General features: G+C 38.8%; 2 protein-coding genes across 2 annotated transcripts in view; both read right to left on the reverse strand.

The window, feature by feature from the left end:
* The window catches only part of LOC137144640 (complement factor H-like), an 82,222-nt gene extending 73,058 nt beyond the window's left edge, over positions 1-9,164 (reverse strand). Inside the window, exons 1-5 of the mRNA XM_067535070.1 lie at positions 8,837-9,164; positions 6,810-7,010; positions 4,846-5,025; positions 2,864-3,019; positions 355-531 (exon numbers count right to left, since the gene is read on the reverse strand). Coding sequence (XP_067391171.1) covers positions 355-531; positions 2,864-3,019; positions 4,846-5,025; positions 6,810-7,010; positions 8,837-8,897 — 775 coding nt within the window. The 5' untranslated portion in view covers positions 8,898-9,164. The remainder of the gene's footprint in view (positions 1-354; positions 532-2,863; positions 3,020-4,845; positions 5,026-6,809; positions 7,011-8,836) is intronic.
* A 1,535-nt stretch (positions 9,165-10,699) lies between these two features.
* LOC137144639 (complement factor H-related protein 2-like) lies at positions 10,700-23,224 on the reverse strand. The gene is made up of 7 exons (XM_067535069.1): positions 23,185-23,224; positions 20,052-20,228; positions 16,672-16,860; positions 14,783-14,965; positions 14,419-14,631; positions 12,841-13,014; positions 10,700-11,907 (listed from the first exon to the last, which is right to left on the reverse strand). Exons 1-7 carry the CDS (start codon positions 23,222-23,224, stop codon positions 11,894-11,896), a joined length of 990 nt encoding a protein of 329 aa, XP_067391170.1. The 3' UTR covers positions 10,700-11,893.
* Positions 23,225-23,515: the final 291 nt, after the last annotated feature.

Below are 23,515 nucleotides of genomic sequence, written 5' to 3' on the forward strand. Positions count from 1 at the left end.
TTGGACTGGGCTAATACTGTATGTCATTCCCTCATGAAAGTGGGTGATTTAGTTTTCCACTGTTAAAACCGTACTTCCCTTGGCCTGGAAAAAAGGGATGTTTAAGAAACCTAACGTGAGAACAATCAGAAGAAAATTTTGAAATTTTTCTACTCTGGTGCTTTACATAAAATATATATCCTTATGATTTAAATACAGATCAAACAATGGTAGTAAGTTCTTTTGTTTATGATGGTAACACCTTCCCAAAAAATAGTTAAAATAAGGAAAAACAATCTAGTCACAATTAAGGGAAAATCCAGTATGGAACAATGTGACGAAACTAGAAAGTTCTTCAATCATTAAACTACTCACTGATGCATTCTGGAAAAGGACTCCATCCTTCTTCAAGACATTGTATCTCCCCTGTCTCATTTCCTTCTGGAGTCGTGTAATCAATCTGACACCTATATGTTGCTTTTTCATTTAAATCAAATCTATTCTTTGTTTCATAGAAATACCCATGAGGTACCTCTGTCCTTTCACATAATTCTAAAACAGAGAGAAAATGACATTACTTCAAGAAAAAATACTGTTAATTAACACGTGTTTTATAAACATAAGGTGAGCATGAGGAGAGCATGAAATGGAGTAATGTCATTTAAAATCTTTTTGAACAAGTCCCTTCATTCCTTCATATTGTTTTGACTCATTAGGGAGAACTGGTGGGATGTTGGTAGGGTAAGATAAGGGATCATCACACCATATTTCTGTAGCACTTTAAAGACTAACAAATTTAATTTCTGCAGGCATAAAGTTTCATGGGCTGTAACCCACTTTGTCAGATGTAAAGAATAGAAATCACATAGGAGGCACATATATACATATCCAAGGCTAAGTAACAACAATGGGGAAGGTGGATAAAAGCAAAGTCCATTCAATTAGAGTAGTTGAGGCCTATTCACAACCATTGATTAGGAGGTGAGAATATGTGATCAGTGACAATTACTTCTTGTAATTACTTCTTGTAAGGAGGGAAGGAAATGAGGTTTTGAAGCAGAATGGTTGATGAGTTTCTATGGCTAAATTTTCTTTTGATATTGCTGATTAGAATTACATCCTGTGTTTGAAATTTTATGTGTGACATCTTTATTGATTTCCAGGCACTCAGGGCTACTGGACAAATTGTGCAAATCACCCCAAAGAAGAAGGGGAGGCAGTCTGGGGGACAGTCTGGAGTTTACAGGCAAGATAGCATGGGTTCAGTTAAGGAACACCTTGCCCTTCCTCGGAGCTGGGCTATATAATCAGGGAAAGGAAACTGAGCAATGGAAAGTGGATCATAAGCCACACTGGCTATTACAGGTTGCAGGTTCCAGGTCACTACCCTGACCAGAACCCTAGAGACTTTGTCTTTTGAACTATACATTTGGTTGCTCTGACTCAAGGCTCTGAGTTCTCAAGGGCAACTAGATGAAGTGGTTCCTCCCCTGACCTGACACCTAAGGAACAGGAGAAAGCCTGCCTCCTAGAATACCAACAAGCACTAGGTAGTTTGATAGCCAGGATCAGTCTAGAGGCCTTCTTAAAGAGTACACTTTTTTTTTGGTTAGTTTTGTTATGGCATCTCTCTTCTTGTGCCTGGTACAGGTGGTTTAGTCAGCAGAGTTCCATGTGAGCGCCTTTCCCCCCAAGAAGGGTTGTGGATGGAATACTCCAGCTATTCCTTCAACAAACAGGCAGTGGGGGACTGAAACTGGTGGTTTCTGGAGGTGCAGCGTGCTCCCCAGCCATACCTACAGGACACACAGCTGGTGGAGCATGAGAGGAACTGCCCATTTCAAGAAGCATAGTTGGTGTCCCGACAGCATCAAGAAGAGATGCAGATATTCACCCCGCAACAGGAGATGCTATGTGCAGAGCAAGAGCAGAACCACCAGTTTCAGACAGACATGGCCAGACTGTTCACCCAATAAACTGCAGGGGGAAGATACCAGTCATAGTAAATCTCCTGAGCCTCACCCTGACCAATCTGATGATGACTCTGAGGCCTATTTGACCACTTTGAAGTAGTAATATATTAATACTTTGAAGTAATAATATAATTCTAGTATATGGCTGCCTAGTGGCTGATTCCAGAGACCAAGACTATGGGAGAATTAATGGATGGTATTGTTCTAGAAAATATTTGCAGATGATCCAGCTGTGGTACAAGCCTGGGTCCTGCCCTTCTGTCTGACACTTTTAGCAGTGGCCATGGAAGTGACTGAGAGGTTTGTGGATGCCAAATCACCTAAGACAGGAAAAGCCCAGCCCCACAATGGGCAAGCGTGGCCAGGAACAGCAGCAGGAGATGGCACAGGAATGTCCACACAGAGGGTCAGTTCAGAGTCACCAAAATGCTGGGCTGAGGCTCATCCACAACAACAGCACAGATAGAAAGGACAAGACCCCCAAAAATCAATTGTCAGGGGCACACCACTTCTTGTCCCGGGAGGACAGGTGGTGTCCTGTAGGAATCTGGGATACATTTGGCATGAATATTCCCAGATAGTCCCTTTTGCGACTATCTGGGAACTATAGTAGCCCCTATATAGTAGTCCCTTTTGCAACTATCTGGGAACTATATTAGTCCCTATATAGAAGTCCCTTTTGCGACTATCTGGAATACTACTTTGATTAGTCTAGGGAAGTGAACAATCACCCTGAAGGCCATCCAAGTGCCTTATGTAACACAAACAAAAATAGAGCCCACTATCGTGGCGAATTTGGTAGATTCAGACTGAGGGTAGACCAGCTCCAACACTACCTAGTTTCACTCAAGGCCTTAAATTGGGGACATCCCATCCAGGTGTTGTGTATCCATGGTGATGTGCAACCATACCTGGCAGCTTTAATGATCCTGCTTGTGGTGAACCAGATAGACCAGCTCCAGGTAGAAGAGGTGGATCATATATCCTGGTCAGTGATTCTATGGCAGGAATGGAAACATCTTCTGGTTCTCTTGGAAGGAGAGTCCATCCCATCTTTCCCTGAAATCCTGAAATGGCAAGGAGGAACGCACTCAGAAGACACCTAGGATCTAGCCCTGTTGCCCAGTCAGATCTTTGTGAAATTCCTCTGAAGACCTGAAAGCCCTGGAACCAATGGTGGAGGGCTGGGAAGGTCAGGCAAGTCTGGGTCTGCCCCAGAAGTGACTCCACAGAGTCTGAAGGTGACCCTTCCTGGGGATGTACTCTGGAGAGCGGACCTTCCAACAACACAAACCCCTTTATGACCAGGGGAGGAGCCCACCAGCAAAATCTTCCACTCGAGATTACAATGTCCTGAGTGACATCTCTCTCTCTAGACATCTCTAGTTCCAGCACCCCCACACTCTGGGTGTCCGTAAACCTCTGACTGCCAGAAGCTGGCACTGGATAGCAGGAGATGGATCACTTGATAATTGCCTTGTTCTGTTCATTCCTTTGGAACCATGTGACACTGGCCACTGTTGGAAGACAGGATACTGGGCTAGATGGACCACTAGTTACTAAATGCCATAATTTGACTATATTATAGATGACTTAGGTAGAGGTGCCTATTATTAAAGTTGCTAGACACACTCCATTATAAGACCCTGTTTTCTGTTGCTTACGACTTTGTCAAACTGTTGCAGATAAAATTTTCTATGTTGAGTGTCAAGTCAGTATGAATTTTTTTGGAAAGGATCTGCTATCAAGGTTCAGCCATTTATAAGAATGAAATAAGGAAAAAATATTTGTTTTGCCCATGTTAAAATAAACTTACAGCTGTTTTGTTAAGAAATTCAGTTGCCTATATGCTTTAGGGAAAGGACTAGCAATTTGACTGAGGTGCCCACCCAGAGTCAAGAATGTATCTTTTGCTGTCCTCCAGAATATTCACCCAGATTTGGCCAAGTCAGAAGTTTACACAAGTCTCAGATTTCAAACGCCCAGTACAGACCTGTTACAGTTTGACAGCTAAATTCTTTGAAGCTCCTGTCCACACTGAGCATGCTCTAGTGTTGTAGGGGCTGATTAGGACTTCCCTGCAATTGCTCTTCCTAGGTTTTAAGGGACCACAATGGTTCTGGGCACAAAAACTGAGAACAGTGAAACTCTCTCTCCTGCACTCTCATTGCCCATTATGATGGTGCCCAGTCAGCCTGGAGAAGGAGAAGGAAATAAAATGATTGAAATGCAATGGGGTGAGGTGCAGGAGGAGTAGAGACCATCCGTAAGATGGATATAAGAAGCACCAGGAGAGACTCTGGGTCAGATATAAGGAGTAACAAATATGGGTTGCAGGAAGACCATTATTATTATTAATTTTTATTACACTCAAAAATATATTTTGTTGTTCACAGAAGACAAAGAAATACTTGATACCTGTCCCAAGAACTTTACAATCTAAATCTTAGACATGACACAATAAGGGGGGTGACAAACAGCAGAGAGGAGCTGGATGAGGAAGGCTGAGTGTCACAAAATCATGATCTCACATTTCCTCAGGTCAAGAATATACATTCGCAGACAAGTCTTCTGCTAGAATTGGTATTGTAATGCTAGCTTATAGAAATCAAAGGATTTATTGGGACACTGAAAATAGTAAATCCCACACAAACAGGAAAGGCTAAAACTCCGTATTAAAGCCCTCGCCCTGATCAGATAAAACAACGTATTAAAAACAAAAACAAAAAAGCAACAATTTAACACTAAAAGAAAGATATAGCACCACCTATTGGTGGAGGTGCTATCTATACAAATCCTTACATTATTTTTGTATTTCTCTTAAGCAGAACATGATAGTAGTGTATTTGCAGTTTTTTAGCCGGAAGCCTGAAAGAACAAAAATACTGCTTACTGTTAAAGATACATCTTGGAGTAGGCATCCAGTCATCCTTTGTGCATGTAACTTTGGCTTGCTGATTTGCAGGGATATATTCATGATCACACACGTATGAAATTTCATCACCTTCTTTGTAGTATTTCTGCAACAGATTTAGGAATCTACCATTTGCCAACTGAGTGGGAGAACACGTTCCTAAAGGAAAAAGGTTTAATACGGTTAGCAATTGGATAGGAGGCATTTAAACCAGAGGGAAAAAACTGTGAGATCCTTTGACTTTGCATCTTCTGTCAAACCACCCCCGTCCTTAAAATTAACCTCTTTCACTGACACTTCTTATTTCATTCTGACCACTAATGTCTCTAAGCCTACCAACCTTGTACTGGAACAGATATCCCGTTCACCGTGTAGGCCTGAATTTGACTGTAAGCTCTTCAGAGAACGGATCTTGTCTTCTTTGTGCAAAACTAATCTAAGGAAAATTTTCTTTTAATATTTCAAGTGTTGAATAAAAGTTTTCAAGTCTATCAAGACTTTAAAAATGAGCCCTTTACAGATTTGGGGTAGAAGGGTGACATCTCCTTATAGTTCTGCTATTTATAATTTAAAAATAGAATAATCTGTACATTCAAAATCCATACAGGGCCAATTAGTTTATAATCCCTGTTCCTACTATAAGTGATTAGAATTTCAGTTTTGAAATTAAATCTCTGATTGCCTGTGTCCCCATCACTGAAACATGCATTAGACAAAAATGATGGGAGACACATTGAATTGCAAATTTCCTTTTCTCATATAGGTCTACCCCCACACTCTGCCAGCTGAGTTTTTTAAGATATCAGTTAGGTACTACATTTGATTTACTTAGACCAGATTTATCGAGAGCACTTGATGATAGTCAGTAAACAGTCAAAAACCCACAACGTAAACCTTCCAGGTTTTTCTGCCTAGGACAGGCAGTGTTGGAATAAAATTACAGGGGAGGGATGGAGTGGGGAAAAAGGTGTGGTAAAGCAGATATTGGGACCAGTGACATGTTTGGTAGAGGTAAAAGGGGAGATAATGAAAAGGCACATTGATTAACTGTTACCAGATACAAGGTCAGGATGGTTTCAGGATGCGGCCCCTCAAGTTAGTAAAGATGGTTGTAGATTTTGTTGGCCAGAAGAGATGGTGCTGCTTGAAGATAATGGCCAAAACAGATGGAGAACGAGCACGGTCCTGCTGAGCATGATCCAAACATTATTATTAAGGGGCAGGACAAAAGTCAGGTGTCTCAGTCTTCCAGGCAGACACCAGGGGCCTCAATGAAATCATAGACCTTCCATATAGTTACGTTTGTGAAATTTTTATTGTTTGTTAATTGAGAAATTGACAATGGAGGAGCGCTATTTTGAAAACTATATTAAAGTATATAAGTTTAAATTATATTAAAGTATACAAGCACCATCTGCAGAAAACTATGAAAGTGAAATCCATGCGGACTTGATGGGTTTTTTCTTGGTCCTGCTTATAGGCCAGGGGGCTCTGTGGGGAAGCACGCGATCTGGGTCTAGTAGCAGTCAGACTGTAAATAGCAAACTTGCAGTAAGCTGGGGTTAATTGTGCCTCTTTGTCTGGGGAAACAGCCTGCTTTCTCTCTGTGTGTTTTTGGTTCTTGTGTGTCAAAGTTTGGATATTACGAAATAAAGTCGTGTTATGTTGCAACCTTCCTAAAAGGATATTTTCTGTGTTCATCTAACTCCTCTGGTTATATGCCATGACTAACAAGGTGGAAATCCTACTAAATATTTTTTCATGTCCCTGGATTACAGTCTTCGCTGGGAGATATAGGGCCCAGACTAGAAATACATTTTTGTACAGTCTCCCCACTCCCCCCACCTGGTTCCCTCAAATGCTGCTGCTGCTCTACATATTTACTAGTGTTTAATGGTACAATAGTATTTTTAAGAAAATAATGCAAATTTACATATACTTACTAAGACATTTGGGAATTGGATCCCAGCCATCTGCAGTACATCTGATTGGATTCCAGGTGTTCTCACTTACAGATACATAACCATCAAAACATCTGTAGAAAATGTTCACCCCTAAATGTACTGGAAAGGCTTGTTCTCTGTAGTTTTTGAAATAGCCAGTTAATCTGCCATTTTTTATATGTGGGTAGTCACAGGGTTTCACTTTAAAAGAAAGTTTTGAATATATATTTATGAAGTACATGAAAGAAAAATTCAATTTGCTATGTTATATTCACTCATCAGTCCTCTCTTCACCTTTAGTACTTTACTATTTGAATGTTACATTAATGCAAGCCATGAGTTCAGGTCATATACAGTCTAATGATCTTGGTTATCTTGTTTCTCACCCCTACGCTTTTCCTACCAAGCAGGATGGGAAAGTTTTAGAAACTATTGCATAAAACCTTGTTATTCACAGATTCCAGGAAGGATTGCCCCCTTCTGTGGAAACTCCTTGGAGGATATAGGAGGAGGGGAGAACTTTGCGGGGTCCACAGAGAATCAAGTGCTGTTGCAGCAAACTCTCAAATATACAACTTCAGCTCACATTATTTTGATAGCAGTGACATCCCAACCCCACTTTGCAAAGGCAAAACAGTTGAATGTACAGTAAACAGGACAAAGCCATTAACAGCAGAGTGAATGAAAATTGTCGAAGGAGAAAGGTAAATTATTCAGTGCCATTTTTATGAAGTTCTAGAGACTATTTCCATGTACATAATCTACTGCCTGATATAACAGGGCTGAGTTCATTCCCCAAAACACTGTAGAATTCAAAGTTTACATTCTGCATTTCTGGTATCAAGGTTAATCCCTGGCAGTGTCCATTCATATTTTACCCAGCCAATCTCATTAGTTAGTTAATGAAATCTATAGCTCTTCTATCTTTGGTGCTGGGAGGATCTGCTTAGGGTAATTTTATTTTATTTTTTGGGTGGGGAGCAAGTAGCAGTATCATTCTGATTAGTGTGGAAAAGTTTTATCAAAAAGGAAAGTCTTGAAGTGAGATCTAAAGCTGGACAGACATCGTTTTTGTCTAATCTCCTCTGGAAGTTCATCCCACAGCTGGATCTGGATCTCCTTCACAAAAAAATGCCTTATATCTGGCTCACACACACACACTTTCTCCTAGGCTTGGTGATCAGCATTGTCCTAGAGGAGTGCAACCAGTCTTGGTACATCATAAATGCAGATGTGATTTCCAGTGCAGCTGGGACCTGATCTATTAATGGCTTTGTGTTCGTGATCAGGAGAACCACCCACAATATGTAGGTGCTTGGAGAAGAACCCCATCACTCCCATCACCACTCTTTCTAGGTGGAAACTCTACTCTTTGCCCTAATGAGATTGGCTGGGTAAAATATGGATGGACCCTGCCAGGGATTAACCCTGATACCAGAAATGCAGAATGTAATCTTTAGTGCATGCTCTTCAATCCCTATATCACTGAATTCAAGAGTCACACAAAACAGTTTCTAAACAAACCAGAATACAATGAATATATTTACAATTCACATAACGTGGCGTAAATGAGAGACATTTGAGTACATGAGTGAATTTCACCAGCTATCCTGATTACAGCAGTACCATATATAGAAACACTAGGAATGCTCACCCACTTCTGCACTTTGAACTCTACAGTGTTTTGGGGAATGAACTCAGCCCTGTTATATCAGGCAGTAGATTACGTACATGGAAATAGTCTCTAGAACTTCATAAAAATGACACTGAATAATTTACCTTTCTCCTTCAACAATTTTCATTCACTCTGTTGTTAATGGCTTTGTCCTATTTACTGTATATTCAACTGTTTTGCCTTTGCAAAGTGGGGTTGGGATGTCACTGCTATCAAAATAACGTGAACTGAAGTTGTATATTTGAGAATTTGTTGCAACAGCACTGGACTATGTGCAGCGTTGAGTGTCTTTAATATCATCACACACCAGGGAAGAGTACGCTGAAGTATTTTGATTAATTTTGCCTCTTACCTTGTCCCTTAGCACAAAAAGCCCAGAGAAGCTGCATGATGATACAGCTCAGCAAAGTCATCCTGGTGTTGAACAAGTAAACCCAGCACTTGTAATGGCTGATGCTGAGTTCTGCTCCTCTCTGGCTTCTGACCTCCGCAACTGCTTTTGAAGACTGATCTTGCTTTCTGACCCTTCCCTGTAGTTCTCTCTACCACCTCTCTTTCAACATCAAGTTACCGGAGATAACATATGTAAACTCCACCAGGAATACGGTTCAAGGTGGGTTTTTTTCAAGTATTCTCTTTCACGACGTGGGATTTCTCCCCACACAGCATGATCTGGGAAATACTTGTTCTGAGACAAACACAAAACGTCTAAGTTCAGAAAAATCCCCCATGTGTCAATATCACAGAGGTCGCTTAAGCTACATATTTGATCTTCAGAAATTTTAATTATACATTCCCCAGGTTGGCTTTCATCTCTATTACTAAATTCTTTATTCTGTTTTCCAAAATGGGCAATTAATTCATCAAAACAAATTTTCATAGTGTAATCTACTAATTTAGGGTTCATGTAGATTTTTTGTGGCTCTGAAAGGACTTGTAGTTTTGAAATGCTGAAAAGTGAATTTGTGATTTATTAGTGTGTTTAAAGAGGGGTTTCTGGCTTTGGGAAGTTTGAGAACCACATGTGCAAGATGCGTTTGTCAGAGTCTTCAGAAATTCCTATTTGGAAAAATGAATAGGAGTTACATCGGTTTTTATAAACCATCTTTTTTCTTTCTTCAGAAAGAAGAAACACACCATGCACAACATACAATCACTAAACTGATATTCCATCATGGCTGACTATTTCATTTGGCACTTGCATGTCAAAAAAATGTGTCCAATTGAAAGACTTTGGTTGCTGAAATTGTTCCAAACTAAACATTGTGTTTGACTTGAAATTACATCTTTGTCAACTTTTTTGATTTGCCAAAATTTTTCACAATTTTTAGATTCATTTTGGCTGGAACAGTTTGTTTTTATTTTTTCCAGTTTTTTGGAATTGCCAGCAAACCAAAAAAATCAGTTCTTTGCGCAGCTCCAATTCTATCATGTCAAACTATTTCATCTGGCACATGCATTTCAATAAAACAATGTGATTCATTGAAAGAGTTGGGACTTCACTGTTAGAAACCTGGGTTCTCTTCTCAGCTCTGCCAGATTTGAACTCACACAAATTCCCACTTACCTGCAAACAAGAAGAGCTTCAAAGCACACAACATCATGAAGAGTTGCAGTAGAAAAGGAGACAAATGTGTTGGCTAACCAGACCGAAGCCTCTTCCACGAGGCTACAGAAGGATTTTTGGGGAGGGCACTCATGCACTCTCTGACAAAAAGATCTACCAGTCTGAGCCTGGTCATTGTACTGTCAGACCAAAAACAGAACTACACTAAATAGTTAAAATTTTTGTTAATGCATTTTCAGAGCCAAGTGCATTTCCCGAGTGGAGGCTGGCATTGTGCAAACATGAGTGTTTATCAAACATTGATCAAAAGTTCATTGGCCAAACAGACCCTTTGAATGCTGGCCTGAAGCAGCACTGAATGTGGTAAATCATGTTTTGAAGGAATTCCCCCTTGCATGCCAAAGGCTGAAGGAAAAAATTGTCATCATGGAGGTCGGTGGGGTGATTTATCCTGCGGTTTTCAGTGGAGTCAGGATAGTGCCAATCAACACCACCAACGAATGTTACTGCTGTCCGCAGTGTTTCTGATGGACACCTCTGCACAGTGTCTGCCAGGGCCTGGCCCAGTAACTCTGTTTTTCAGCCAAACATTGCTATAACTATTTATGTGAAGACTTTTTAGTAAAGCAAAGAGTCTAAACATATTGGTTCAAACCCTGAAATATGTATTTATTTTGTATAATGAACAGAAAACAATACAAATAGGTGCAAAAAATTAAATGAATGCAATATTAAGGGTGAGATTTCCATCACACACGATTTAGGGAATGCAGAATTGCTGAGATGATTCCCCTAGTGAACTGATTCGCATGTATGCATTGAGAGTGGAAGGATGACAGCAGCTGCAGCAAGAGGGACAGGATGAATCCCGGCAGGAGGAATAATCCCTGAAAAAGGGTGTAGGGGAATATAGCTTTATATTCGGTGTCTAAATACTAGAATAAAGCATATATCTATTCTGTTTTTGCAGCATATGTGTCCCTGTTCTGTGGCCCATTTGGGACAGACCCACAATTTTCCTGCACCCTGGCTAAAGAATCTCATTAGTGCTCATTCATTTTCTATTCCCACCTGGTGGCCCTAGGAAATTCATCTCAGTGACAGCACTGATTTAATTTCTAATTTACTATCAAAAGTGGAGCAAAGAATAGAGAATTTCTTCACAAGCCACATACAGTTCTCAGCTGCTGAAATTATTTGCAAATTTAGGTTCATTTTTGTGTGTCCTTTCATAAGATTTTAAGATTTATTTTCAGTTTATTTAATTAGGTATTTAACACACATGGAACAATGTTTTCCATTCAATTCTGTTAAATGACTGACTACTTTACGGTTACAGCTCTAAAACAAAATTTGTTTCCACAGCAGTCAGTCATCAATAGCGATGAGCGACCCAGCTAAAATGCCAAATATTTTCCTGTACTAAACATTCTGGTTTGTAAGTGTCAAGATTTCCAATGATTCTTGGTTTTGGCCAGGTGGGAAATGTTGCTATTTCTGCCAACCAAGAGAGAAAACGATACAGTGCAGAGGCACATTATTTCTTTTTAAAGTTACGAAGAGGCATTGGTTTGGTTTGAGTTTTGGGTGAAGATTTGGGTCTGTCCTTATAGTTGCAAAATCTATTTTCCCATCCTACGCTGCTTCAAATTTGTTTTAGGAATGTATATTTTGATCAAAGACGTAAACAAGCACGTGAACTGATAAAGACGAATTGTAATGCAAGCACAAATGATGACAAAGAATATGAGATAATGTGTAAATATTACTAATAGCTGGTTAAAGACCTTAATTATCATCTAGTGCTGCTTAACAATATCTGTTTGATGCTTCTTATTTTCATTAATCTTGAGTATCTGTCAGATAAAGAGAATAACAGAGTAAAGAGTTAGTGCTAAGAGTGCAATTTAACCTAATCATAGCATTAACAGTTTGATGATCCAAGTAATCATATTTCTCTTCATCACATGTGGATTCTACCAAGTCAGAATTTATTCACTTTACAAATAGAGAGATAAAACATTAAGGTAGCAACCTGCATGGAACCCAGAGGGATGATCATGGATTGCAGAAGTGAAAAGTTCGGAGAAGGGCTCCAGACAATCAGCCATTCTATGTAGATGACTTGCACTATTATGCCCTGCAGTTGGAGCAACTCTGTAAAAAGTGGCTTTACTAAAGAGCTAGTTTTTTTCAATAAGACCAGAGTCCTTTCATTTTATTACCTAGCATTCAGCAAAGGAACCAAATATATCACACAATGGGGCAGTGTATGAAGCCGCTGTCTTTTTTGTGGAAGGGTTAGGCTGCAGAGAACAAAGGTCATTCTTCAGTTTTGGAAGTTGCTTTATATTGCTATCTGACTGAGTAAAATACACAGCTTCAGCAGTTCCCTATGGGAGAGACTGATTCCAGTGCATTTCACTAAGTCAGCAGACTACTATATATGGTGATTGTAGGTACGCATTTATGTTTGTTTATATACACCCCAGTTTCATCCATATCTTTAAAATAAGGGATGTGACATAAGCTAAGAAAAATAAGTTATTTTACAAAATGAATGGCCTTGAAAACAGACCAAATCCTTTTTGTAAAAGACAAAACAATACAATATACCTGTCAGTTCTATGTATTGTCAAGGGCAGGCCTCTGGCCCTTTCCTAAGAACGCACAATTGACATTTTTTTTAAAATACTAGGTTAGCAAGTACATTTTCAATCTGACATGTTTAGCACACTGAGTTGAGTTTTGACATTTGTTAAGCAAGATAGAATATAAATGCAACTTACTGCTACATCTTGGAGTAGGCAACCAGCCATTCTTTGTGCATTCAGCTGTATTTTGTCCATTATGACTGTGAAATCCATGATTACATGCAATTATAATGATATCACCATCCCTATACTTGTTCCTTTGAGGTCTGAAACTACCATTAACCACTCCTGGAGGATCACATACAATTTCTAACGAGAATGAGACAAATACATTTACAAATTAAAATAGGCCAGTAGGCCGTTCAATCCACCATCAGTTATGGTGATTTATCTCTGAATTAAAACATGGAAATTGTTTGGGATGGAAACTACTGTGTTCCCTATTTTTACTGTAATGTCTGTTTAAGAAGTTGCCATACAGAATGTGAATGAACTGATTTTTAATTGAGCTATCTACATACCAGAGCTGGTAAAAAAAAATCATTCAAAACTGTGGCTTTTGAATGAAAAATTGTTTTTCTCTAAACCAAACACTTTTACAAAAAAGTTTTGGTTGTTTGTTTTGGATGGAGGAGGGTTGCTTTGTTTTGTTTTATAAATTTTTCCACTTTTTCATAAAAATTGGATATTTAAATTTTTTTTTTCTCCTTTCTACTCCCATTTCCCCCTTTTTGCTATTAAATACAACAGAATAAGTGATGTCAAGGGCTTTTTCCTCCACTTTTCCATTTTTCATCTTTGCTTTTTCTACTCTGCAACTATTCCAGTTGTTGGAGATGTTTTGAAAATTTACAGAATGGAAAAGGAAAAGGTGAGAGGAAAGCCTGGACATTATTCATTTATTTGCAGTAAGATGCAAAGAAAAAAAATTGAGAAAGAGAAAAAAATTGGGAAGGGTGGAAGGGAAAAAATAACATTCAAAATTTTGAAATTAAAGTGTATATGCTTTGAGAAAAAAAATTTAAAAATGAAAAATTGCTCTATTTCAAACCATGGAAAATGGAAAAACAGTCAGATGTCAAAACCTTTCACACAATTGCTTCTCCTTTTTTCAACCAGCTCTAGTAGATATGCTATGTCAGGGTTGGTACCATAGAAATTTCAAGGACTTTGTGTTCTTCTGTAGTTACAAACTGTTACACCAGGCAGCTGACCATACTATCTGTATTGTTCCCAGCACTTTCATACCCGATGACGACAGACCAAGCTCTAGGCACAAAATCAGTTTTCCCATTATAGACCCAAGTTGTGCTGTCAATAGAGGGCTGAGCTACTCTGAATATTATGTTTCTGAGAAGGCTTCAAAGTATTACCATTAAATATTCTGTGAATGGATTAAATAACATCTTAAATAGCCTTAGATATGCTGAGTTATTGTCATTTTTAAAATTGTTGTATGAAACATAAATGCTATTTGGTTATTAAATTAACTCATGGTGTTAGAGTAGAGCAGGAAGAATCTGTCTCACAGTGACTATTAACCCCTAAAATGTAATTAGCTTCACAGAGGTCCCATCTGGAAGGCTTTACCCTCCGCACTGTATTGATGAAAACAAAGCAGCTCTTTTACATTCACTTATACCTATCATTACAGAGTGCCCTCTACTGAAAGCAAGATATTTGAGAATCCTTCTAGAGCCTGTTTCTACCAACCTTTGCATTCCGGATAGACAATTGGATTTCCGTTGCACTCCACCATAAAAGTAGATTGAGATAAATTAGTTGCAAGTGAATATCCTGGTTTGCATCGAAGCTCAAGAAAATCACCACGTTCTACGTACACACTTCGCAATATGTTCTCATTTGTTCTCCCGTTCAACTCTATCATCTGGTTTTCCATTTCTTCCACTGAGATAGCACATGGCTCTAAAACAAGAAAAAGGAGCAGTTGTCTTGATAACCCTCAGGTAAGCACACTGAAATAATCTGTTTACACAAGTGATGAGTTTTCTTCCGTGAATTTCTAAATAAACCTCAAAGCCCAAGAAAGCAGGGTTGTTGTTTTTTTGTTTTTTACCTAAACAACGTGGTGCTTTTGTCCAGTTTCCATTGTCACAAAAAGAGATGTTCTGTCCTTCCATTGCATAAAATTTTTGGCATTTGAATTCTACAAAGGAGCCAGATGTGTATTCTTTTTCCAAGAAAGTAGTTATGTCTCCATTCTCAACAGTAGGAGGACGGCTACAATTTTTTCCAGTTTCTAAAGGAAAATAATGACAATTATAATAATCTTATGAAAAAATGGTTACTATGCCATTTTTTGGCTTTGTTACTGCATGTGAAAAGTGGTTCCTTATCCAATGTTTGGGAAAACACTTGTAGAAACTTCAGGTATTGCAATGTACACATGCACGTGGCTGAGCTAGGCAAGATGACCAAAATACTAAAGGTCTCGTCCTCAACTGGTGTAGATTAGTGCTACTTCATCTGAAGACAATGGGTCCATGCCAGTTTACACCAGCTGAGGACATGGCTCTGAATTATTTGGGTTTTATTCACTTAAATCAGACATTAATTTTTAAATGTCATGTATTTAGTGGTTGTGTATCTTGTATTTTGTACATACCTGTCTCTTTCTCACTTTCTATTATACACATTTGTATTGCATACAAAACACATCCAAATCTATGTTAAAAGTTTATTAATATTGCAAAGTCAAGCATTCAAAATGTGCCTGTGCATTATGTTGGAGTCTTTAATTACATGATCACACACTATTTTTCCCACCGGATCCCTGCCTCATTCAGAGCAGGCTGGACTGTGCTCACTGAATGTGATGACTGTTCGATTTTCCTTTTCAACCTTATCTTTCTATGTGCAGCCCCTTCCCTTACTTGCTGCATTACTCACAAAGGCCAAAGGCAGAAGGGAGGTACTATGCCGGCTATCCCTAACAAGTGTCACTAAATGTGAAGCTGCACAGTGTTTTCAGTTGCCAGAAGCAGTCCGAGGGAGATGGGTAAATGGGCAGATGGCAGGGGGTGCTGTCCAAAGTGCATGTTTATCACATGGCTCTGCAGTTCAGCACAACCACTACATATTTTCTATGCAACAAAACTAAGTTAAAAGACAGTGAAGGCTACAAAGTGCAGCACCCCAAAAGTCAGAAAATGCCAAGGTTAAGGCAGCCTGTACCACCTCAACTTTCCCTCTGTATGTATACATTACGATAGGCCTTTAACTGCATAGGCCTTTAACTGCATAAATGCATTCTGTATTTTTTCTAGGGCAGCCCTGCCTCATTCAGAGTGAAAGCTGAGCAATGACTGAGGCAGCTGTGGAATATTCATTTTTACCCACAGCATTCAATGTGTGGGCCCTCTTTGATACACTGCACATTCTACAGTGATCTGGAGCACCCCGACTCATGCAATACATAAACTTTTCTCATTCACCATCTAATCTGCGCAGTGAGGGAGAAATTCATCCCTGCACAGAGAAAGAGCATGGGGCCTATGCACCATTTATGTCTTCCCTTCTGCTGGCCATCTGAACATCAATGAATTCACCCTGAATGAGGCAAGAGCCCTGTGCAAAATAGAGTACATGATCCTGTAATTAAAGACTGTAACATAATGCAGACACACCATAAAGATATGTGGGTAAATACAATTTTGGCATTTCCAGTCATTTGAATGCTTCACTTTGCAACAGTAACTTTCTTTTAAAGCAATTGTTCTATGAAATTTCCTACCAGCTTTATATAAAGAAATTCCATCACATGACTGTTTTCCAGACTGCAACTGACTGCTCTGCCCTGCGCAACATGTGCACTAAGTGATGACTATAGAGGATGATGCCGTGCATCATGAGTGATTCATATGCATCACACACATACAAATGACTGCACACAAGAAATCAAATACAACTGAGAAACTGAATTATCAAAATATGGTGCAGATTTACCAGAGATACATGAAGGCAAATCCATGTGTCCATTAACACACTTCCTGACTGAAGGGATAGTGAGTGCATATCCCTCACTGCACATAAATCCCAGTGTGTGGTCACTCTGAATCAACTGTGCATGTCTTCGGCCATTGGACAGAAGTAGATTTTTGGCCTCCAGTTGCTGTTTTGTGATGCTACACGGTGCTAAACAAAACGAGGAAAAAAAATGAAAATGATGGGGCCTGAGTCTCCAGTGCTCTTCATTTACCTGCTCTGTGCAAAGTGACTGTAAAAATGACCATTCTGCTTTGTACTCTCTGCTGGGTGTAAAGTGCTATGTAAAATCCAAAACAGACTCAGATGCAATATCTTAATGAAATATAGGTTAAAATATATTTATAACTACAACTATTAAATTCACATTGCTGACAAGGAAAATGAAAGAGTTGACTCTAAATGTTAATATACACACACACACACACACACACACACACACACTTTGCCAACTCTCATGATAGATTTCCAGTGATATTTGAGGCTTTTTTAAAGCCACAGCTCCTGAAGTCAAGTGAGTACATAGGACTTTCATCTTTCACTTAATGAAGTAAGTTTCTAATCCTCTCAGTTGTTGAGAAAAATTTAAAAAACATGACCCCAGTTTACCTTAAGGCTCAAAAAGTAGAAGATAAATAAAAATGCTGCAAAAGTATATTTTTTAAAAGAATTTCATGATTTTTAAGCCAGTCTTATGACTTTTGGAATCTTGGGATTTGCAATATTGAATAGATAATATGAAAATAGGATTTTATCAGGAAAATACTATGTCAACCATAACTAACACATAGGTCACTAGCTTGATCCTATAGTCTCTATTACATATATTTATCCACATATAAAAAAAAATAAAATAAATTATATATCCCATATAAGATTTATTTTATTATTAAATAATTAAATAATAATAAATAATACTTAAATTTAAATAATAAAGTATTTAATTATGATTAAGTATTAATAATTATTAAAATAATCAAATTATTTAAATTTAAATAATTAAATTTATTGATAATTACTTATTATTCATTATTGTGTTATTTAGTTATTATTTATTATTGTTGCTCTTTAATTATTGTTTCTTAATTATTATTAATAGTTAATATTAATTATTCACTCAACAAACCAGAAATTATAATCTTAATTTATCACAAATACCAAAGAAATAGACCATAACACAGAGTAATCCCCAAAGAGGAGAAGCTGATGATGTATGTTAATTGGACAAAGTCTATTCTTTTTACATATATGACAAATGGTGACCCAGGGCCTGCTCCTGCAAACTTGATGCATGTACAAGATCCCACTGAGGCTACTGTGACTGCACTCATTAGGAACACTTTTGTGAGTAAGAATTTTAGAAGTGCATCTAGGGCCTGCTCTTGGTGCTGGTGAAGTCAACAGGAACAAGACTGGTATAGATTTTATAAGAGAGCCCATTTCTTCCTCCACTCTGTAGCTGGTATTTTCCAGGACTTGTTGAAATTAGCCATTTCTTGATGGAAAGGCCTCAGTCCTCCTTTTGCTGCACTATTAAAAGGTGCATCAATCATGTGAAATGTAAAGAGGCACTAAAATGCCATCAAATAGAAGTTCTAAAATCCTACACCATAAATACAATATATGTACAGACTTAGACATGAAAAGGACAAGGTAAAAGGAACAGTAATAGATAAAATCAAATTAATTTCTGCAATACTCACCTGCCAGGACTAAAGATTAAGGTTCAGTAAAACCCATTCACAGATGAGAACATCAGAAATACCTAACACATGGAATGCAGCTCTCTGCTCTTTTTTAGATGTTATTAGTGTCAAGAGAGGGCAACAATTGTAGGAGTAGAAGAACAGAACACTGAACTCAGGTCTTTGCAAGTAAATAAGCCTTCCAGTTCATCATTAACTAAATTCAGGGGGTCATCAAAATCATCAGTAGGCTGAACTCCAAAATCCCCAGTGCTGCATTAAGAATAAATGACTTCCCATTAGAATGATTCTCTTACATTTCCAAATCTCAACTCCATATGAGTGAGCACGAACATCCCCTCATGCCAGTGTGTGTGTATAATGTCAAATCACTCACCTGCACCCAATTTTTCCATAGTAAGGAGACTCTCATAGCCACACTGGGGGGGCAAATGCACGTGATTCAATAGCTTACATGTGTGTCTAAGCAACATACCATTATGGACAGATTTATGCAGTAATCCATATCCAGCACCATCTGGTTTATATATGATTTTGTCTAACTCAGGTAGCCAGGATTTCAAGTATCTGAGGTCCTAACAAACAGTATAATCTAACAGTTTCCCCAAAAAGCCAAAAGGCCCCTATACAATACCAAGTACTTCTAGCACACTTTGATTTTAATAAGTCTCCCTCTTATGCAGTGTCAATAAAAATATAAGATATGTTCATCCTTCTGAACGTTCTAGTACTAAACTAGCATGGTATCAGCTAATTTATTTATTAAACTGTATTAAAAGAAAACTAATCCAAAGTCCATCTCTAATAACAATAACTAACATAGCATTCATGGATTTTTAATGGAATTTTTTAATTTTAATCACTTCCATGCTAATTATAGTAATGCATATGTAAAAAACAAACAATAGTGGGTTGGACCTTTGCATGTATGTTGCATATCTCACTTCTTTACAGCCCATAGCTGTAGTGTATATATATTTATGTAGGCATATCCACTTAGTACGTCTCCCTCAATCAATGGCTTTTTCACAGGAGGACATTTAGCAATGAAGCAGGCCATGATAAATGGGGAGAAGTTCCACTCCAAGATATAGGCTTATGGGCCCATCACCTAATATGAGGTCAGGATTATCTTGATAAATATTATTTGTCAGTTTCTTCTAATGGTCTATCTTTTGATGATACAATAATGTTTCATCTCCATATTCTTAACCATGTCTCCAGTATTCAGGTCCTGTGTCATTGCTTGCATTTAGGCTTATTTTTTAACAAAATCCAGGAATTTGATAAAATGGAGAAAATTCTCTCTCTCTCCTGTAAAATAAATAAATCTAGATGCTCTGTTGTCTTGTTATAAAAGAGATTCACCTTATTCAAATTTCATATATGAAACTATCAGGTAATCTTCAAAGAGCTCATTAACAGAAACTCCTAGGGACTAGATATGGCTTGAGGCATAAACCAGATATCTGGAGATATTTGAATCCAACGATCAAAAGTCTGGTTCATTGGCGACGTGACTCTACTCTGAATTCCCCTACCCCCAAACTTGAGGAGTATTTGAATTCATGGGTTTGATTTGGGTCCCATCTCTACTAACAAACCAAGAAAGAACAAAGCAGCAGTTCCCCTTACCCAAACACTGTGGTGCAGGCGTCCAGGTTTTCCTACTGCATGTGATCCATTCAGATCCTGTCAGGCTGAATCCAGGATTGCATTTGTATTGCACTTTGTCACTCTCCCTATACTCTAATTTGTCACCACTAACAATTGCTCCAAAATCAATGACTGGTGGCTTTTCACATGCTGGACCTGCAACAGTTGCAAAGACATTATTGTTATTGTTTGATGTAGGGAAAAGTTCTAAGATAATTTAGCTCACCAACAATACTTTACTGATGGCTCTGCACAATTCATTTAACTTAATAATTTACCACATATTGGTACTTGGGAACATTACTGCACAAACACACACAATTCTCAGTCACTGCAATAACTCGACAGTAAAAATCAGAAAAGAGGAGGAGAGATGCTTTAGATTAGTCTAAGGTTTGGATGCACTGATGATCCTTGCACCGTGCACTGAACATCAGCAACACAGGCACTTAACATCACCACAGGGAGTGAGCACCACAATTGTGGACCCTGCACATGCAAGAATGTCCTGCCTCCAGCCCCCAAGAGTGAACAACAAGAGACTATCTGCCACAGTGCCCTGGGTGATCTCACATGTCACAACAATGCCTAAGGAGGGAAGGAATCTCCAATGTGTCAAACTACATATGGTTTTCTAGACTAAAATCTAAACCTACTCACTCTATAGCAAAAATACATATAGCAGAAAGTGGAGGTCTAGAGACAGACAGCAATGATGAAAGACATGGAAAGAGCCAGAAAACTGAGACAATGAAGAACTTTTTAATATGCTACATGGTCCTGGCTCCAAAGAACATCTTTGTTCAGATTCACAACAATATTCTCTGAACTTGGTAAAAGCCCTCCTGCACATCTTCCATAAATATCCTTGTAATTTAAGTGAAAAACAGGATTGTGGATTATAAATATAACCAACAGAGTTAATGTAGGGGTACAGTCCATTTGTGAAATACAAAATATGTAGAGATAAACCTATGCAGTGACATCTGCACTGAGAAATGTGCTAAATTCCAGCATGCGAATGAAGATTTTTTAATACTTGGACACAAAGTCCCAGAACGATTACAGGAGAGAAAAGCAGAATCATATGAAAAATATAGGCTGGCTAGGGCTGGTCAGAAATTTTCCAATGAAACATTTATTCAATCAGAAAATGCCAGTTCATCAAAACTGGAATGTTGCGGAAACGTCTCCGTTTCGAGAAAACTCTCATTGGGAAATGTTTCTCAGGCTGAGGATAGAATTTGTCGTCAAAACGAGAGTCCCACCTCAGTATAACCAATAGGTTGGTGGTTAGAGCACTGTGGGAAAGCATTCAAGCTTCTGGTCTGCCTGATTCAAAGCATGGAATTGAATCTGGGTCGCTCACATCCCAGGTGAGTGTTCTAACCGTGAGACTACTGTCTACTCTGGGTCTGACTCTCTTCTGTTAGAGCTATTCCACTTTATATGAATAATTAAATATTCATGGGTTACAGTGAGAAACTGAGACTATAGCTCACTGATTAGGGCACCTAATCAGGCAGAACAGGGATTTGTACCTAGATCTCCCACAGCCAAAGGAGGTTATTGGTGGTTATAAGGTTTGTCTGGCCCTCTGGAATTTTTTGCTAAATTTAATTCTTGTTTTCCGGCCAGCCCCAATGCTGAGACAGCATGGCGCTTCTGGAGAAGACAAATAGGACACACTTTCAATGATAGGCATGGAGCCTGAGTGAACTTCTAGCAGGTTTCAGCTATGGGAGATGAGGGGTGTCGTATATCAATCATAAGTTTGTTGACACATCAGTGGCTATACTGACACAGAGGGAAGTTAAACAAAAATTAACACCTGTTGTACACTTCAGAAATATGTATAGCTCTATATTTGTGGTACTTTGCAAAATCACTGTCCTGAAAACAAGAATCAGCACCCGTTTTGTTCATCCCTCCTTCTTTGCACGTAGTAGGACCTTGAATCACAGAAGATTAGGGATGGACAGGACCACAGGAGATCATCTAGTCCAAACCCCTGCTCAAAGCAGGGCCAACCCCAACTAAATCATCCCAGCCAGGGCTTTGTCAAGCCACATCTTAAAAACCTTGCAATGCAATGGCATAGAGAACAAGGTTCATGATTGGCAACATTACAGACCTGGGTTTAAGATCAGCAGTGCCTGTCAGGGAGTGTGGTTTATGGAAGTCTGCTGGAATTGTAAGCTCTTGCTTTAAAGGAATTAGGGGAGAGGAAAAGCAGACAGACAGTTTGAAAAGAGCCAGATGAAGGCAAACTGGGGTGAGTTGTTCTGTAGGGAGCAGCCTGTTGCTTTCTATATATATATATATATATATATATATATATATATATATTTATTCTCATGTGCAGTCTGACTTTTAGGAAACAAAGGTATATTTGTATCTAAATTATCTCTGTGTATGCTGGGAACACAACAGGGAGAAGGTAGGAAGGAAAGGTTCATAGATTAGAAGGTAGATCCAGAAGAGATCATTGAACTTTGAGCATTAAATTTTCAGCCCAGCATTTTGCAGGATGACTTCTTACCTCAGTAATGACAAACTACTGAGTTTCTTGTTCTTGAAAATCTACAGTGATGGCACTCCAAAAACCTTTCATTTGAGAGTCAACACGAATGCTCTTATCATGAAGAATATTTCCCTAATGTCTAGAGTACGTTTTTCTTCATTGGATTCAGGGACAAGATGGGAGAATTCCCACAAGCCAGTTAAACCTTTCTTCTGGCTTTTTTGTGCAACCAAAGCAATGCAAAGAAGATAAGCAGGAGATACATTGGGCCTCATAACAGGACTGGGGATGGAAAGCAGCACACAACAATATATATATGGAGTTCACTCTGCATTAAATAATGTAGGCTTGAATATTGACCTCAGTTGATTGATCCCACTTGCAGGTATGGTCCTTGTTTACCAGCCAAATTAATATATACTGTGGCACAATTATGCTCATTGTCTGTATTTCCAACATCATGAAATTCAAGGACAACAAAGAAGTCAAAAGTTTCCCTACTGAATGCAGACAAGTCATATGGTTCATGGATGCCCCTCTGGGTAAAAATTGAAGGATTATTCTTGACTGGAAAACATGGTTACTTACCAATAACTGTTGTTCTCCGAGATATGTCACTCATGTCCATTCCAATATAGGTGAGTGCATGCCACCGTGCACGGATTCCTGGAACTTTTTTCCCCTAGCAGATCCCGTAGGGTCGGCTCTGTTGCCCCCTGAAGTCCCACGTGCATGCCGTGGTATATGAGGCACTGCAGACCCTGTAGCCCCTCAGTCCCTTCTTTCTGCCAACTACAATAGTGGGGACGGCGGGTGGGTGTGGAATGGACATGAGCAACACATCTCGAAGAACAACAGTTACTGGTAAGTAACCATGTTTTCCTCTTCAAGTGATTGCTCATGTCCATTCCAATACAGG

This window comes from Emydura macquarii, unplaced genomic scaffold (genome assembly GCF_026122565.2).
Source record: "Emydura macquarii macquarii isolate MOO-44397 ecotype Brisbane River unplaced genomic scaffold, CSIRO-AGI_Emac_v2 contig_3475, whole genome shotgun sequence".
Taxonomy (NCBI): Eukaryota; Metazoa; Chordata; order Testudines; family Chelidae; genus Emydura; species Emydura macquarii.